The sequence below is a fragment of the Lynx canadensis genome, chromosome C2, assembly GCF_007474595.2.
Source record: "Lynx canadensis isolate LIC74 chromosome C2, mLynCan4.pri.v2, whole genome shotgun sequence".
In the NCBI taxonomy this organism is placed as follows: Eukaryota; Metazoa; Chordata; class Mammalia; order Carnivora; family Felidae; genus Lynx; species Lynx canadensis.
In genome coordinates, this window is record NC_044311.2 from 62,246,830 (window position 1) to 62,265,113 (window position 18,284).

Sequence of the window (18,284 nt, forward strand, 5' to 3'; positions counted from 1 at the left end):
AATTTTAATAGGAATTAAAACTAATACACGTACAGGACAGAGCCTAGCACCATAACGTGGTGTCTGTGGCTACAGTATAGCCTTCTTACCAGATAACACGTTACGGCTTAAACCCTTCCTGGGTTTAATATTCACAAGACACTAAAAGTAAGAATGACCACTTACTGTGCATGATATAGTCCCTCCACCCTGTTCACGGATGATTGATATTTCTCATAACCTGATCATGAGAAATTACATGTCATATTTTTATTCCATCTTCAGATGAAGCTATTAAAGCTCAGGGAAGTTCAGAAACCAGTCAGGGGTTATAGAGCCAAGTAGTTGTGCCAGGATTTGAACCCATCTCTGTCTCTCTCACACACGTCTCACTGTGCCATGTGACCCGGAGGGCACATGGGACACAGAGTCCCTATCTGAGTCATGCTTACACTGGTTAGCATCAGTAAACGTGGATGTTTCCTTACATTCGTCATTACCACCTAATGGACACAAGATGTTTTTAGTACCCTTCTAGACTAATTTATGCTACCCTAGGGTCAGGGCTAATTGGCAGGGCCTTGTTAAACAGCCAACATATCATGATTTTGCCCTTTGCATCAGTAAGATAAATAAATGGTAATAGTGGGGAGTAGAGATAACAAGGTTATAAGGTGCCAGGCAGTGATGGTATTGTTCCTATTCTTTCCATCTCAATAGCTTTTTGCCTGCTCATGAGGCTGTACGATGCACACATCACACAGACACAATCACAGAAGTCTTAAAAACAGCTCAGAATGCTGAAAAGACACCCAGGCAGCATGATACATAATCCCTGTTTTATAGAGCTACAGCCAGGACCTATAGCCAGTTTTTCATTGACTGAATGTTTTGGGGGGAATATTTTAGTCAACAACAAATGCTAGGCATTTTGCTAGGGAATGACTATATAAGAAACTCAAGGGGATACACATGTGAACAAATAGAGTGTGATATATTTTATGACAGATGCATGCATGGGGCCTAAAGGAGCCCAGAGGAACATGTCTAATCCATCTAATCTGAAGGAGAGAGGTTCAGAAAAGGATTTGTAATGAGCAAGCATCAGCCAGGTGAAGTGGGATGAAGGAGGATGTTCCAGGCAGTGGGAACAGCGTGGACCAATGATAAAGGCCAGGAAGAACATGGCAGCTGGTGGAAAAGCAAAACTGTAGTAAAATAGGGCGAGTTGATAGGGTACATGTAGAGCAGCTAGGGGAAGTGAAGTCAGAGAAGGTAGCAGGTCCCTAGGGGCTTTGGGGGGGTCCATGCTGAGAAGGGAACTGAAAGCCGCTGAAAATCAGAAAGCCTAGCTGTGATGTGAGAAGTGAAGGAGAGGTCAGAGGAGACACCACTGCTAAAATCCACATACAAGACAGGTTTCATTTCAATTAAACCAGTAACAGCGGGGCCAGAACAGTAAAGAAAGCAGTATGTAGATTTAATAGAGTGTGTCAACTTTGGACCGTAGAGGGTTAAGGAAGGTAGGGGTATTCTAAAATAAATCACCTCAGCTCTAAAGGCACGTTTCTCGATGACATTAACCAGGTAATGAAACCATGTAATATAATCTGTTATACTCTTCACAATATTTAAGATCTACGTTTAGGATCTCACGAGCAGGCTGAACACAAACAGAATCTCCAAGCCACAGAATGGATGGGAAAGGCCTAGGGTTTACAGACAACAAGACCTCGGTTTGAAAGTTAACTACCACTCTCTAGTCATGTGATCTTGGCCAATTTACCTAGACCTAAGGTAAATTTATCTAAGTCCTTAGATAGCCTCAGTTTCTCTGTCTGTCTGTATAATAAATATGATTCCTCTCTTATAGCTTTGATCAATGTGTAAGACTAAATGAGATAATAAATGGAGAGCATATAGTATCTGGTATAGTGTGTGTGTGTGTGTGTGTGTGTGTGTGTGTGTGTGTGACACAATGAAAATAAAAAGCAGCTGATGGGTTCAAGGGTGTTGTGAAGGCAGGTAATTTATGAATCGTAGCCCTAAAAGAAGAAGAATCACTTCCACTCAGGCTTTTAAGAATAGTAAGCTAATCACTCATATTTCTAAAAGAATTGCTTGAAAACCTTTTTTTAGGTCTAACACTGGTGAATACCAGTGAAAGTTGCCTTGCACTAGAGAAAGCTAGATTACGTTTCGTATCCTATGCCCTCATGCTTCGTCTGTCCCAGACCCCATTGGGTAAGATTCCTTATTCAGGCTTAAGCTCTACCAGGTTGGTTGAGAACACTGGGTTTCTGAGAAGAAAACAATTTCCAAAAGGTTCCCCAAAATATAACTGGTATAATCTACAAAGAGGCAGAATGCAGCTCAGCCAAAGGAAAAAAATGTTCAAGTAAAGACCCAGCCAAGACTGGTAGCTTCCTTCGCAAAAGCTACATAGAGCAGAGGCTGAGGTTTTCCCATCCGGAATGCCAAAGGGATGGGAGGTGGCTCCATCCCCACCTGTCAGCTAAGCTGGGGTGAGTAACCCTTCCCAGTGGTCCTTCCAACTATAAAACATTCTAAAGACACCACTAGATTATGTTTAACCAAATCATGTTACATTAGGAGAAAGAAATAGGAAAGAGAAAGGAAAAAGTACTAAATTCTCATCCCAATGGTAACACTTCAATACGGATAGAATTATCTCTTCATCTGTTCTATACATGCATAACTAATAATTATAATTCTTTTGATATCCCCTTCATTTGATTTAGAATAGGCCTCTGGCAAATAAAAACTCCGGCTGTAAAGTTTCCTCATGTGTATTTTTCTCCTAAACCCCTTCCCCCCAGCCCTCTCCCATCTTGTCATGCCAACTAGGATTTTACTCAAGGAGACATACTTTTTCCAGGAATAGAACATTAGATGGGAAGAAACACCCACCAGATTGATGAAAGCCCAAAGTGAGCTTTCTGAAATGACTTTTGTATAGTGAAAGGATTCTCACCATAGTCTAAGGTATTGACAAAAAAGTTTCAACGGTGGGATATCTCAGTTGATATATTCAGAATTCGTTTGGCCTCCACTTGAGGGAAGACCTCTGCTTACTCAAGATTCACAGTAACATTAGCCAGATGTCAAGCCAAGAAAAGAGCCACTCAGAAGAGAAGGAATTTTGTGAAAACGACACTGAAGAGCTAGGAAAACTGACAAATGCCATGTGTGATGGCCCCACACAGATGCTCCGTCACGGCAACCAGATGAGGACGCGGAGGATGGGGGTGTGAACAGTACTAACCGTGGATATCCGGCGCCATAGTTTCATGGGGATAGTCTTCACTCTTCATGAACAGCAGGAGCTCCTCTCCTGGTGCAATGTCTGTGACTACTCTATAAAATATCTTCAAAACACCAGAAAGGGTTGGGTGGGAAGAGAGAAAGAAGTGAACATTAAGAAAGGGCAAGATATGCACTAATATCTGTACATTTTCTCATAGCATAAACAAATATTTCCTTTTATTTTTGTCAAAAGAAGTGTGACTTCCTGTTTTATGTCCTGAAAATTGGCCTTCTATTGACAAATGGAAAGCTGTGATTCTCATGCCAGTTCACAAATCTTTTCTAAATCCTACCTCACCAATCAAATTGTCTTAAGACAAGGCTTACCGTGTTGCATACACCTCTGTGTAATGTTTAGCAAAGAACTTTCCCTTCTCTGAATTCCTCACTCTAGGGAACCACACACGTATTCACAGAGCTGAATGCGTCTGGCATTATCCAGCAGTAGCCTCGCTAAGGGTGGCAGGGCACAATTGCCTCCCTCAGCATGTTCTCAAAAGCAGCACCTTCTCAACAAGGTGTTTTTTAGGGAATAGGTTAGAAGGACATGACATAAAGAACCGGTCTGTAGAGCACATAGTCAAAGGAGATTATTTTGATTTTAAAAAACTTAATCCCTCTCTCACCAATCATCAGTACTCCCAGATCCAGGACTTGACCTCATGCCTCAGCTCCTGATTCCCACTCTCTGAAAGCAGGCAGTATGCCTTTAATTGATTCATTTAGCGGGGTAGAAGGGGGAGGTGTTTATTCCCCTGCTTTCTAGAAAAATTCTGAGGAGAGAAAGAATTGAATCAATCTGTTAACGACTGACTAAACAACTGTGGGGCAAGCGTGGACCTATAATTTCCTAGAGCTGCCTACTTTTACCCCCACCTTGACCAGCTCTGTGACCTTAGGCAAGTCATTGTCCAACTTACTTGTCCAGGCTTCAGGGTTTTTCCACTTATAAAAGCATTTAATTCACACAAAAAAATACAAATATCTAATTCATTACGTTACACACCTGAAACTAATATAATGTTATATGTCAATGATATCTCAATAAAAAAGCACTTAATCATGAAAATGTTTAAGGTGCTTATTCATCTTATCACAAAAATGTTCATAGTTTTTAAATTTTATTCTAAGATTATTTGTTACATAACGACCAGATAGAGGTTGTCGAAGAAAGAATGACGTTATACAATTAACTGGTGAAAATGAGACTAATAACAGTCACATGTGCACATACACACACACACACACACACACACACACACACACACACCAACAGAAGCAACAAAGACAGCAAGTAAACTAGGGATTCGATTCTGCTGTCTCAATCCAAGGGGGAGAAAACTCACATCACACAAATTATTAAGAGAACTTATGAGAACATATTTTTAGAAGACATTGTTGGTTTCTTACAGGATATTTGATATTTCAAACTGAGAAAAATTGAGTAGGTTAATATTTTAAAAGATCAACAGAAGTGTGCATAACTTTAATTGTATTTATCTATTTGTTTATCTTCTGAAAAGCAGAGGACATCAAACGTAAGCATGTGCCTCTTTATTCCAGTAGGTGGCTCTAAAGTCCAATTGTTTATTTTTTTCTATAAAAACATCACAGCACAAAATTGTGCTAAATTTAAAAAATAACTCAATGAGGAATGTTTTCTGTTTAGTTTCTTTCCTGTCAAAATAAAATCATCCTTTTTCATTCAACAGTAATTTAACCAGGTGAAATTGGTTTACAGAAAATAATGCCAAACATAAAATGTTGCTAGACTATGTTAGAATATAACCTAGGATGCTTTCTATCCACCCAGAGATAGACTCCAGACTATCTTAAGAAAATTATTCCGTGTTATGTGCTATTTCTACAAAAACCAGAGAATTTGCAGTTTGTATCTTATTAACCCTAGCCTTCACATTTTCCTGTTTCTGGAAGTACACTGAAAGGAATAGTTCTGTTCAAAAAGTTATCAGATTGAAAAAAAAATGATTGTGCATTTGCTCTTTTCCCCTAAACTTTCCAATTAAATGCTTGTAAGTACCCTATTTCATTCTGGAGTTCTATTTCCCCTTAGAAAACAATGGACTTCTCTCAACAGCTTGAATCACCTCTTTTTTTGGCATCTCTCAAAGGTTTAACTTATTAGCTTCCTTTCCAACAACATGTTGACATTTGAATTGTGACATATTAGAACTTTTCGGTGGCTTCTCGGAAATAGTGAGGTTAAAGAGACAATACCCTGCAAGACCGTAAAACAGTGCAATTGTCTCTGTTGGGGAATGCTGCTTAGACACACATGCCAGATGATTTCAAGAAAGTATCATGATATCATCATTTCTTTGTAGTCCACTATTAATCATGTCTCTTTTAATTCCATTTTAGATTTACTCGATCCAATGTGAACAGCCCAAGAAACAAAAGAAAATGATAGGTACGTTGTAACTATATATTATAAAGACAATTCTCTTTGCAGCGACATAGATCACTACTGTAATTTCCCTTTAAGTGTACAGATCGTCATGTGAAGAATATTGAGTGCATAAAAAATAAAAGACACGGAAGAGTGTTGATGTTGGCTTTATTTACTGGAGGTAAAAGGTGACATTCCAGGCCATGAAAGGCAAGGCAAAGCAGAGTGGGTTTTAACTTCAGGGTGTTCTTTTCGATTTTAAGTGAATTTTTATGGTGCTCATGAAACTGAGGTTTGAAAAGAACTGGCAAGCGCCAGACGTAATGAGGGCAGATTCTGGGCACGCTTCCTCACACAGCAATAAGAATGTGCCTCAAAGTCCCATCTACCACACCCTTACAATTCTAGAGCTTTCTTTCAAGGTGTTGCTACCACTTGCGATCCTCTTTATATCTCATCTCTTCGGATCTTAGATTCGGCAAAATTCTGCTTTTCCACCTATGATTACAATGGCCCCCAAATCTAACTTGAATACTCGAATCCAGAGCTGTCGACATCTAAAGTTAATTTATGTTCTAGCAATACTAATACACAGGCAGGCCTTTGAGAGGTGAGAGGAGTGGTTTAAACAAAAACATAATGACAATTTGTTGCCTCAAAAAAAGTTGCGTGGAGGAATGATGGAAAGGAATCTTAGAGGAATCAAGCCTTTCGAAAGTAAGATATCACATCTACACTTTTGTATTACAAAACAGGTCTTTCAGCAAATAAAAATAAAATAAATAACAGAAGTGATTTATGTAGTTTTTCCCACAGGTTTGTATCTTAAGTATTCTTGGCCATGCTCTTAAAAAATATAACCATAATGTCTTTAAACCCGGTATATTCTCAAAATCTCAGTTCTATTGCAGTCCTATGAATTATATGTCATCTGAGTTACGTACCAGAAGCAGAGATCCTACCAATATAACCTCTCTGGTTTTTGTGTTGGAGAAAAAGGGAAGGGAATCAATTACTCTGTTAAATTCCATAAAAGAAATGATCTCTTCTCCCATCAGGGGGTTTTATGGAAAAAGTTATCTGGATCCAAAATAAAAATGTCCTGGGGTCTGGGATTTTGTGATGAATTCAACTCAAGTATATAAAGGGGGACCCCAAAGTCTCAAACACTTAGAAAAAGTTCAAATTGATATAAAAGGGTTGTTGATTTATTATTTTGTTGTGTCTCTCTCAGAATGCTTTATTAGAGGGAAAAATCTCAATTCCTCACAATATAAGTTGAAAGATAAGAGGAACAGGGCCTTAGAGTATAAGAAAATAGGAATATATAAAAATTCCATTCTTTTAAAAGTCATGATAAATATTTTTAAAATGTGTTAACTCCTCCAGAATTTTCTCTTTGGTAGCTAATAACAAATTCCAGAAATAAAACATGTTATGACCATGATCTAACTGTCCATACATTTGACACATTTGAAAGTTAAGGTGGTTTTTTCATTTTATCATATAAAAAATTTTAATTTCCCAATATCTTCATGGGCTCTTTTTATTTTTCCAGAAAGCTATATTTCTACCTTGGTAAGTGTGGATAAAGATCTAGATCTCTGGATGCCTCAATTTATAAGAACAAATATTTATAGTCACTATCTTAATAGATCAATTTGTATTTTTTTTATTTTTTAAGTTTGTTAAAATAACACAGTAGTGAAATTTCTGAAAATGTTTTTTAATGCTAAATCTTTCGAGTATTTAAAAATAAAACTAGAATTGCCCCAAATTACTCACTTTTACTAGTGGTAAAATTCACGATCTAAGGCATAAATATAATACCACACATGTATATAGGAATTACTCTAAACATAATTATTATACTTAACGTATTTTAATCAAACCTTGAAACCAGTTCCAAATGCCAAAAGAATATCCATTCACTTAATGTTCACAAGGCAGAGCTAGGGACAAAAGGCAGTGATGACTGGATTTGATTTAACAAATTTTAGATTTCCAAAAATATATTTTCATACAGTGTTATATATAAGTATATATGTGCCCAAGCACATATATTTTATATGTGATGTATAAACGTGGCAAATTATACACCTTGGAGAAATTTTAAATTTGCATAAAATATGAGTAATCTCATATTTTAGGTATTAATATAAATAAATGTTTAATAGAATACACTTAATTCATGTTATACATCATGTAAGTGATATGTAATTATATGGTATATTTTATATAGTATATTGTATATAATATATGTTATATAGAGTTATATATTATATGTAGTTGGAATTGGAATTAATCATATTTTATTAAACATTTATCTTGCTTTGTTATTTAAGTCCAAGAGCACAAGCACTAAAAAAAGTATGGATGTTTATAGGCATTCCATTAGGAAAGTTAATAGGCTATAAAAGACTTTAGACGAATTCTGTTTTATACTGTCAAGGCCTGTGTTCAACCTAATCCTCCATCAAATAGACAATGCTACTATTTGTATTTGTAAATGGTAATAATATGGGTCCTTGTTTATTATCCTATAAAATAGAAAAATCTAGAATCTGTCAGACCAGACTTACAGTCTAGTTTGCTATGCTTGGATCAATTTAAAGTATTGTGCTTGTACCATTGAGACAGAAGAGAAATTCAGTGCACAGGGGGAAAACAAAAAAAAAAGAAAACACATCATTTACTTTTAAAAAGATGAACAAGGCCTCATTGTTATGAATCCCCGTTTATTTTTCCTGGTCAAGCACTGAAGTTTTATTTATGCTTAATAGACTGCATTTGGCATGTCTAAAAATGACACAAGTGTGAATTATGAATGACCTTCAACCTATTCAGGAAGTTGTAATAATTGAAATAATAGAGAAATATACTCCCTACAGAATCTGTACTGAGAGACAACTTTTTCAGACTATTGCTGTCCTTCTCACTTTGAAGTTGACAGTTGATTTCTTCCTCTTCCAGCTCCCAAAATTTACCCTGAATGCTTTATTTTCTATAACTTCATGCAATTTACCAGTCAGAAGACTAGAAAAAGCTGAATGGAACTTTAACATTTGGAAGGTAGGTAGGAGGGGAGGAGGTGACAGTTTGCGTATCTGAACAAAGTCAACATTAGATATGAACACATCTGTCAGCCTTGGTGCTGCAGAGAGGTCACATCAGGTCCACAAAGACAAAGTGTGCATATGGGCTGGCTTTAGAAAACACAGTCTGGACCCCTGATCTACCCATAGTAATGTGGGAAACTGCAATGTTCAGGAGGACAGGAGTAAAGCCAAGTTTTTAGCCTCTATAAGAAGGACTCTTATCATACTTTCTCGGCCATATTGGTAAGAGATAACCAGAAGTGTCTTCAGGAGACAAAGAAATTGATGACAGAATGGAAAGATATTTGTCCAACAGAATAGATCCTTTATCATGGCCAAGTTCTACCAAAGCAAACCAACCATAGTTTCCTTAATTTGTCCAAAGAGATAGTATACTATATTTGTCTTTAGGATGACAGTCTAAAGACTAAAAGATATTTTCAGAAATATAAGGTACTATCTCCCTATATCAAAAAATATGTATCCACTGGTTATTTTCAAGACAAAAATATTGTTGGAGGAGAAGCTTCCCCCCTACTTTTATCTCTTTGTTGATAACATGAAGAGAAATCCACGTATAATTTATTGGAATGACACATAACAGAGAACTGACCGTTGGTTTTAGTTTGTGTAAGTAGAACAAATGATAAAGATCCACCTGCTATTATACCTGGAGCCTACAGTGTACCCAGCCTGGAAGTCTTGCAAATTTCAGTTAAATGACCTCTAAGGATCACTCTACAGACTCCACAAGAAATATCCACTAGCCACCTGTCTTTAATGTGACCATTTCATCCGATTCTATGAAAACTGGTCATTCTGCATGATTTCACAATGCCTGGGAAGAGTTCCATCACTACATGATGAGGAAGCTAAAGATCATCTTTGGGTTTTTTTTACTAGGCTGGAGGCTTTTCTTGTGTCTTTGACCAGCATGTTTTCCTCCTTGATAGATTGTAATGCACTCTGATGACTATCTTTTTGGCATCATTCCAGAAACAGCAGAGTCTCGTATGGATGTGATGTTTTGAGATCTTCCTGAATGAAAGGTGTTGTATACATGCAAACACTAATTACTCAAAATGTGCACAGAATACTGCAGGTCATCCACTTATTGAACTTCTGTGATTTGTTACTCTTCATAAAATTCCTAGTCTGCGTGGTGCTATGGCTGTCTTGTGTCCTGAGTGTCATTACACAAGGGAAACTTTTTCTGGGTGGAGGGAGGGCAGTGCTGTTTGTTTTATCATGTGAATATCAAATGGAAAACTATGTCTGAGACAGTTTCATCTTCGGGTGAAGGAAGTAACTTATCAGCCAGACAACATCCCCACCCCCCTAAGTCAGCTTAGGCACCGTTCACAAGGCCAGTCTCTGGGTATTGCCAGCTGGCATTCATCTTAAAACAGCAGAGCATAACTTTGGTATAAAAGTGGAACTTGACTTAAAAGGAAAGCAAAGAAAATGCCCAAAGCCAATAATAATTTTAACATCAAAAGAGGTCATAGAAAATGTGGACAGAAATCCTTGTAAAGGAAGAACAAATTAACAAATTACCTGACAGTTGATGCAAACATTTTTAAAAAGTGGAAAGAGGCGAACAAATTACATTTTACTTTTTACATAGCTGGTCTTCCCTGCTTTTTTTGCACAAATTACATTAATTGAATAATTCAGGAAAACATTTTTTTCTCAGTAAAAAGCCAAAGAAAATAACTTGATAATTGAGCCCATAATAAGCTTGCAGTTATAGTACTGTTCTAGTGTCACAGCCGTCTGATTGAACCATTGACGTGGACGTAAGGAGAGGGAAAGTGGGTGTGCCAATTCAGCCATGATCGTCCTGGAAGCAGTTAAAACTTTATAAGGTAAAGCACAAACGAGAACAATGCCTGTTCCAACTGAAAACACTGTAGAATCTTGCTGCCGTTCATTAACCACAAGAGAGCTGGCAGAATCTCCTAAGTGAATGCTGACCTTGATTTCTCTGAGGGGTGCTCGTTCTTCTATATCTTATTTCTTCAAAATATACATCAGGCATTGGATAATCTCTTATTGACACATTTCTTTTTACTCAAAGTGAACAGCAGACTTCTCTTATTCTACTTACTAAATACCAGCTGTCAAGGGCCTGTTTAAAAATGAAAGGACTTATCACCTTGTGTAAATGACAAGATTAATAATGTCTTGGGTTTCTGAGAACTTTATTCCAGTTATAGACCATGTTAAGGGAAGGCCAGGAGTTTGAATGAAACCGTGTTCCTTTCCATGACGCAGAATACATACACACGTATAAAATGTTACCCCAAAGCACACACCCAGCTCATTCTAATTATCATGAGTGGAAAGGCAGGTCTTAAGTCTAAAAAGTCAACTTACACAACTTGTGCCTTGGTGACCTGTCTGATTACAACCAGTATGGTTTCACCATGAGGTAGAAGAGGAAAACCTGTGTCCAAAGAGCTATTGCATAAGTGCCTCAAATTTATGAACATATCATAGATGAAAACTGGCCTTGTTTGAGGTGGATAGGGGGTCTATGGGTCATCTTGTCTTTGATCAAGGTGAAAATACAGAAATGTGGAGGTCTGAGGAAACTTCTTAAAGGATGGAGGGAAAGGCAGGAGTGGGTGGGACCAAATCTAAAGCAAAGTGCTACACTCACCCAGCAGAATGGTCTGTAAAGATATCTACAAGACATCAAAGGAAAGGACATCAAAATATCCAAAATAAAAAAGAAAGAAAGAAAACCTAAGCAAGCCGTCTAGATGTTTGCTTCCTTAACATTAGACACATGGGTGAGTCTGGATGTAAATGAAACTCAAAGTAATTAACTGTTTTCATGCTTCCTCTACATATTTGGTCCTCCTGAGGACCTATTCTGGAAAGAGCTGTCATTATCCAACTCTCTGCTTTTGCTCCTGCCCTGCTCTACCTCTCAGGGCCAGTTCTTGCTCCTGAAAACAACCAGGGACAATTTCAGACTGTTAAAATGTAAAATATTGAAGCATTGTCTGTCTCAATAAAAATATGCGGCTAAATGTTGTACCACAACAGTGTGGCTATGTAACATTGTACAGAAACTTTATGGAATATGGGGAAAATAATTAGGACTTCAAGGATAAAGAACCTTTGATATTATAATGGATCTTCTATTTTATGACCTGAATGTGTTCAGAGCTTAATTTACTAGTGTCTTTGGTGTGGCCTTCTTCTACAAAGATAAATTACTATAGTTAATATAATATTTTCAGGGAGCTGGTAAAGGATATCAGCCAGAAGCTGCAGCTAGTTAGAAATTATGATTAAACGCTCATGCCAGTATTTCCGAACTCCTATCTCCAAAAGCATCACTGCAATAATTTTGAAAACATGAAGAGACATCTAAAAACAACAAACGTGAGTCTTTCTAGGAAGCAGTAAGAAAGAAAACTGCCACAAAGCTCACTCTGGCCTGGAAAAAAAAACACCTGAAATAAAATAATTCACAGAAATCTACTGGAGAATTTAAATTTAAAAATTAAAATCCCCTCAAATAAAATGCTTGTACAGAGGTATTAGAAAAATGTTAATCAAACAGCCAGATGAACCAGATTACATCCTTTTCCAACTTTACTTGAAAATCAAAATCCATGCTGTTTCTAAGTACTTCTTCACCCCCAAACAAACCAAATATGGGTTTTATTCAGTACACGTTTTGACTGTCTCACTATCATCAACTGTATTATCATCTTAGCAAGAACATTTATTCACTTTTATACCACTCCTCTACATCATTATAAAACTGATCCACATTGATTAAGTTTGGTCTTTAATGTCAGAATTTCTAAAAATATCTACCTTTCCAAAAATAAACTATAATTTCTACACCCTTGTTTTGTTCTGGGCCATCTTTTCCCTTCTTTGTTAGATATAATAATTATTACAATGACCAGGCTACAGTGGAAAGATCCATCTGACATTCTTCCTCTTTATAGTCCAAGACTTAATACCTGTCGTGGTATTAAAATTCGTTTTCTAAACTTGAGTTCTATCTCAGAATTGGAGTGAAGAGAAACACCTTTTTGTTTTGTTTTGTTTTGTTTTGTTTTTTACAATTTCTCGATAGTGCTTCATTTACTTTTGTGTTGTGCAGGTGAGTTGTTGTTTGTGTTTAATAATTGCCCCTGATCCAGAGTCTCTCTCTTTATGGACATTAAATATATCTCACACAATGGGAGTGTTCTTATGTGATGAGTTGTGCTTGCTCACCACTTGTCAGCTCTTACTCCTCATGGAAAAGAGAGCGAAAAAACAGACCTACAGAATCTCTTTAGTCAGCTCTTTTTTTCATTGTACCTAGTCCAGCATTCACATTTCAAAGCTGTCTGAAATTGCAGTCTTAATTAACTTTTAGAACTATGCATACAAGCTTACAGACGAATACGTTTATAACATATGCATACATTATCTGAGTGTCTGTTCTCTTTTGTCTTGTCAACTGGGCTAAGCAGGATTGTATGCATATATTGCCTATCACACAAATCTGACTTTTACCTCTCACTTTCCTGTCTCCTTGTTTATGGGTGAACTTACTTGACCATGTAATGTCAATTTCACAATGATGTTATTTGATATGCACTCTGTTACCATCTTAGATGTCTGCCAGTACAACACATATACTTAAAATGAGTGCTTACAGAAATAATAGGTATGTGTCTAATATTGACCTTTTACGTTTTTCCTGATTAACTATTTTCCCTGATTCTTCCATTAAAATAAGTAAACATGCTATTCATTATATGCTGGTATGAAACCAGCATATTTTCTTTGGAAAGCAATATACCTCAAACATATACCTCAAAAGTAACTGTGTTAAAATTATAAATGCCTACCTTAATAAGCAAGCTAATTCAGAGTCAGCAATAGAAAAATAGTTTTGCTTTTTCAATGTAATTAATATTCCCAATGACGAGTGTATTTACTATAAAATATTAGACACCTAAATATTAAGAGTCCCATTCTTACCATCCTTTCACTGATCCTACAACAGTTTGATCTGTCCAATGAGATAGCTCTTATTGTCAGTAAATATGAATAGCAAATAATTATTATGATATAAATACATTATTTCATCTTACAGCTCTCTTTTGAGGTCCATCAACTCCTTTATTTTAAGAAACATAGCATGAAAAATCCATTCATTTATATAACACCTATGTATTTCCCACATCTACAAATAGTGTGCGCTCAAAAAGTGTTGTTGATGTGACAGTAACTCATATGACGGACTTAGGATATTTTCTGCTCTCAACCAATAGCTAATTTAATAATGTTTTCTTTTGTCAATAATGCCTCTTGTTTTCTTACAGCAAAGACAAAAAAACCCATTGATTGGTTTATTATTTTTGATATATGTTGAAGATTTTTAAATGATTCCCATTTAAACCTAATTTTACAATTTACTACCTCATACAGTTTAGTCAGTAAAAATTATCTGGTAGCTGGTAAAATGCCAAAGAATAATCTCATAATGATGATTGAAACAGAGTCTTTGACCATATGACGCTAGCATTACTTAACAGCTTTCAATTGGAAACATCTAATTTAAACTTTTCTTTTCCTTGGTGGTGATTTTCACAGTAAATTTGCCAAACAACCATTTTAATATGGTCTTTGAAACATATTTAATTTAGGTAACCATTGGGTTAAAAGAAATAAATGATAGGTAACATAATTAAATTCTAACCCAGTAGTGTTTATAAAACAAAAAATTAACAGGCTAAACCTCTCGTTGTTTCAGGTATTGTCATACAAAGTTACAAGATTCATAACCTAACTTTATTGAGTGCAAAATATGCTTCATGATATTTTCATGATCTTATTTCATAGCTATTGTTATTACAGTTAACCTCACTACATGGGCCTCCATAAAGCAATTTCCAGCAGTGATATTTTTCTACTTTTCACATATACAAAAAAAAGAAGTATTTTGATTAATCTAAAAGTGTTTCTCATTTATAATCAGGCAAGTCAATATAAAATGCATAGTCAGGTAAGTCCACATATAGATCATCCATATATATATCTACCTACTACTTCAAGTAAGATCTATATAATATTTCAAGTGTATCACTTCCATTTTCTGCACAAATTCATAAAGTGTTATTGAGTACCTCAATACTTTCTATGAATGTTTCCCTATTATGATGGTAAAGAAAAAAAGGTAAAGAACATCTAGCAATAAATAGTGCTCAGTGTTTAAATCATCCAATCACATTCAGAAAACTCGAACATTTATGAAGTTTACTGTTACAAAGTGAGTAAACCACCCAAAAAAGTAGCACTGAAAGAAAGCAGTGCTGCAAATAACTTTATTCTGCATCTTACTTATATTTGTGCATTACCTTTCACCCTATCAACAAACAGGCCACAAGGGTCTACTGCAACTCACTGTTATTTTTATTCTTCAGGCTTCACTGATACTTTAGTGCTCTCAAAGAAAAGACAAGAAAATCTTTACAACGTACCTGATCATTTATCTGGCATGCAACGAGGTTGTGCTGATCATAACAGCCAGCGAACCTGATGTACTTGAGCCAGCTTCCTACATCTGGTTGACTAGCATCTACGCAGAACTTCACATTGCAAAACTCATCTAAGATCTGGAAGGAAGAAGATGAGAACAATCAGTTTCCATATCAGTTCATTCATTAGAATAGTGAATTGCTTGAAAATATTTTACTCGTGTGTAGTCCTCCTTTAAATCCTTTTTTAAAAAGTCAGACAGCATGCATATTAATAAAGGAGGTATGATAATAAGTTATCTTAGAAGCAGCAATGTACTGTTTTTTAAAAGAACAAAGCGATTGTAAATTATTGCAAAAACTGATCAATTGATTTCAAAAAATGCTTGTTTCCTTGTTATGCATGAATGAGTGCTATTGACTTAGTTCTAGTCAATGTGATTTTTATGAAAAAATAATATTGAATAGTACATATTAACATAATATTTCTAAACTAAGTAGTCAATGTTCAAGGTTCAGATTGTCTTCCCATGAAAGTGTATACTTTCACATTTTTGTCCTTTAAATTCATTCAATTAAAAAAAATTTAAATATTATTAAATTCCTTTTCACTCTGCATTTCACTACCATGAAACAACTAAATCATACCCTGAATTGAAAAAGATAATAAAATTTGTCTCATAGATGTTTCTGACAAAACTTAAGAAAAACAAATGAAAACAAACGATTGATGCACACTCAGGCAAAATATGGCAACCTAACATATGTCAATGCATGTTTCAATTTTATGTTTAGTAAGCAAAATAACAAAATTGGCTTGTGAACAAGTAAAAATATATATAATAATACTGTAACAAATTGCCATCATTAAATACGTTTGTGTATTGTTATTTTTCGTATGATTTTACATTTGGCCTATCCTGAATATTAATCATTACTTAGGACACCTATTAAACAAAAATCTAAATGGGAAACATCTATTTTTGAGGTTTTGCATACTTAAACAAAGCTATTCTGATTCACTAGCAGCAATAATGTTTTAAACATCAATATTAAAAGCTGCAGAGTCGTTGACCTAATGGGGAGTAACTAGAAAGGCTGGTAATGTTAATGTCAATCAGTTAATGCAAACTTGAGGAAGTTTCCTATCACAGACTAAATAAGACACTCTAGAACCAAAAAAATCATTAAATAACTCCCAGAGAACCTTGCTGTATCTACACCTATCTAAAAGTAAAAACTAAACTCTTGGGTCCATAGACCAAAAGCAATCTTGCATAGAATTCAGGTATTCACCTAGTTGCAGATTCAACTCATTAACTCACCACAAACTTCAAGAAGAAGCCCAGGGCTCTGAGAGCTCTAGTTAAGAGGCATTATGAATAAGCCTTTGGCCATGAGGCAATTAAAGGGCAATAAGTAGCCCCACAATTTAAAAAAGAAAAATCAAAACAGAAGATAGGGATAGTAATTGCTACACACACGTACACACACACACACACACACACACACATCTTTTTCAAGACACCTCTTCACACTAACAACAACAGAAAGTTTACATTAAATACCCTCTCTAGTGAGAAAGACAGATTTTAACAATCTCTTATTTTTTAAATGACAAACTTTAACTCGTTTTCTGCAACTCTCAACGCTGAGTAACTCAAATGGCAACTTGAGATCCCCCTCCCAGATGTCTACGAGAAGCATAAATAACAATAGCAATACACATTTTAAAATAGTAAAAAGTTGGTGTTTTTGTTTTGTTAGTTTTTTTGGCTTGTTTGGTTTCTGGTATTTGTTTTCTTGACTAGCAAAAACAAAAAGGCAGTTCTACTGACACAGGAGAGAAATATTTAATGAAGGAAATAGAGTGAAGTCAGTGAAATGCAACACCAGTTCCATTTCATATTTGCAGAAAGAGGTGGAAAACTTGTTAATTTCAAAGTCAAGCATCATCTATCCCCTTAGCTTTCCAGCATTCCCTTTTGCGGGGGGCAGGGAGTTAAGTATTGCATATACTGCACATAAAAATTCTAGGTGTAATTTTATTCCGTGTTAACATTATTGCCATTGCCACTGTCAACAGTGAAATTAATTTAAAAACAGGTTCATTCCCAAAGAATGTCTTTTTACATATATGTTACATGATTATTCAAATATTTCATCAACATATTAACTTTCTTACTCTCAATATTCTTGCCCCAAGACAAAAGCTGAACTTTCTCCAGAAACGTTTCCCCCCCTGGGTGAATTATTCACTTTTGATTTGCTAGCAGAACTGCATTTGTCTCCCAAATGTCTTAATCGTCTCGGAAATCTCGAATAAAATAAAGTAACAACACATCTTCTGTCATTTCATCTAACACACTCCTGTGTTTTTAAAGGCTGTCAAGTTCCAAAGATAGCTTAAAAAAAAAAAAAAAAGAATTCCCTTTAGGTGGACTTTAGAGAAAGGCCCTTTCAAAAACCAACAGCAAAAGGAAAGAAAAAAAAAATCCCTACATTCTAGCCAAAGGGTCCGAATGTGACTTTCTCGCGAAGCAGCACACGATGTTGGACAGCAAAGCTGTTACTTGGCAAGGTGGAACTCGGCCGAAAGCGGCTCCAAAGTCGCGTGGCCGGTGCCAGGAATTCAGATTTTGGCAACCCCACCTTCTGCGTCCCTGATACCGACGGACAGACACACGGAGGGAGGGGAAGTAGGAGACGAGCGAGAGGGAAAAAAGGCCGACAGCCGGGAGAGAGACCCACCGAAGGCCGGACGACCCACCCCGGAGACGCGTCCAGACCGCACCGTCAGGAGGAACAAGGAAATCGCCAGTCCCAGCAACGTAGATAAGCAGCAGGGCTCCGCGAGACTGCGGGCAAGTAGGAAAAGAAGGCTGGGGGGGCGGGGGGTGCCCCGGAGAAGGGGTGCCAAGGCAGAAAAGTGTCCGAAGTTACAAACTATGCACATCGCCAAGA

General features: G+C 36.3%; 1 protein-coding gene across 5 annotated transcripts in view; it reads right to left on the bottom strand.

Moving 5' to 3' along the window:
* Positions 1–18,284, bottom strand: part of MECOM (MDS1 and EVI1 complex locus) — a 560,629-nt gene that overhangs the window by 43,880 nt on the left and 498,465 nt on the right. For all 5 annotated transcript variants that reach the window (XM_030329665.1, XM_030329663.1, XM_030329661.1 and 2 more), the window contains exons 3-4: positions 15,324–15,458; positions 3,266–3,368 (exon numbers count right to left, since the gene is read on the bottom strand). In XM_030329665.1, the coding sequence (XP_030185525.1) occupies positions 3,266–3,368; positions 15,324–15,458 (238 nt within the window). The remainder of the gene's footprint in view (positions 1–3,265; positions 3,369–15,323; positions 15,459–18,284) is intronic.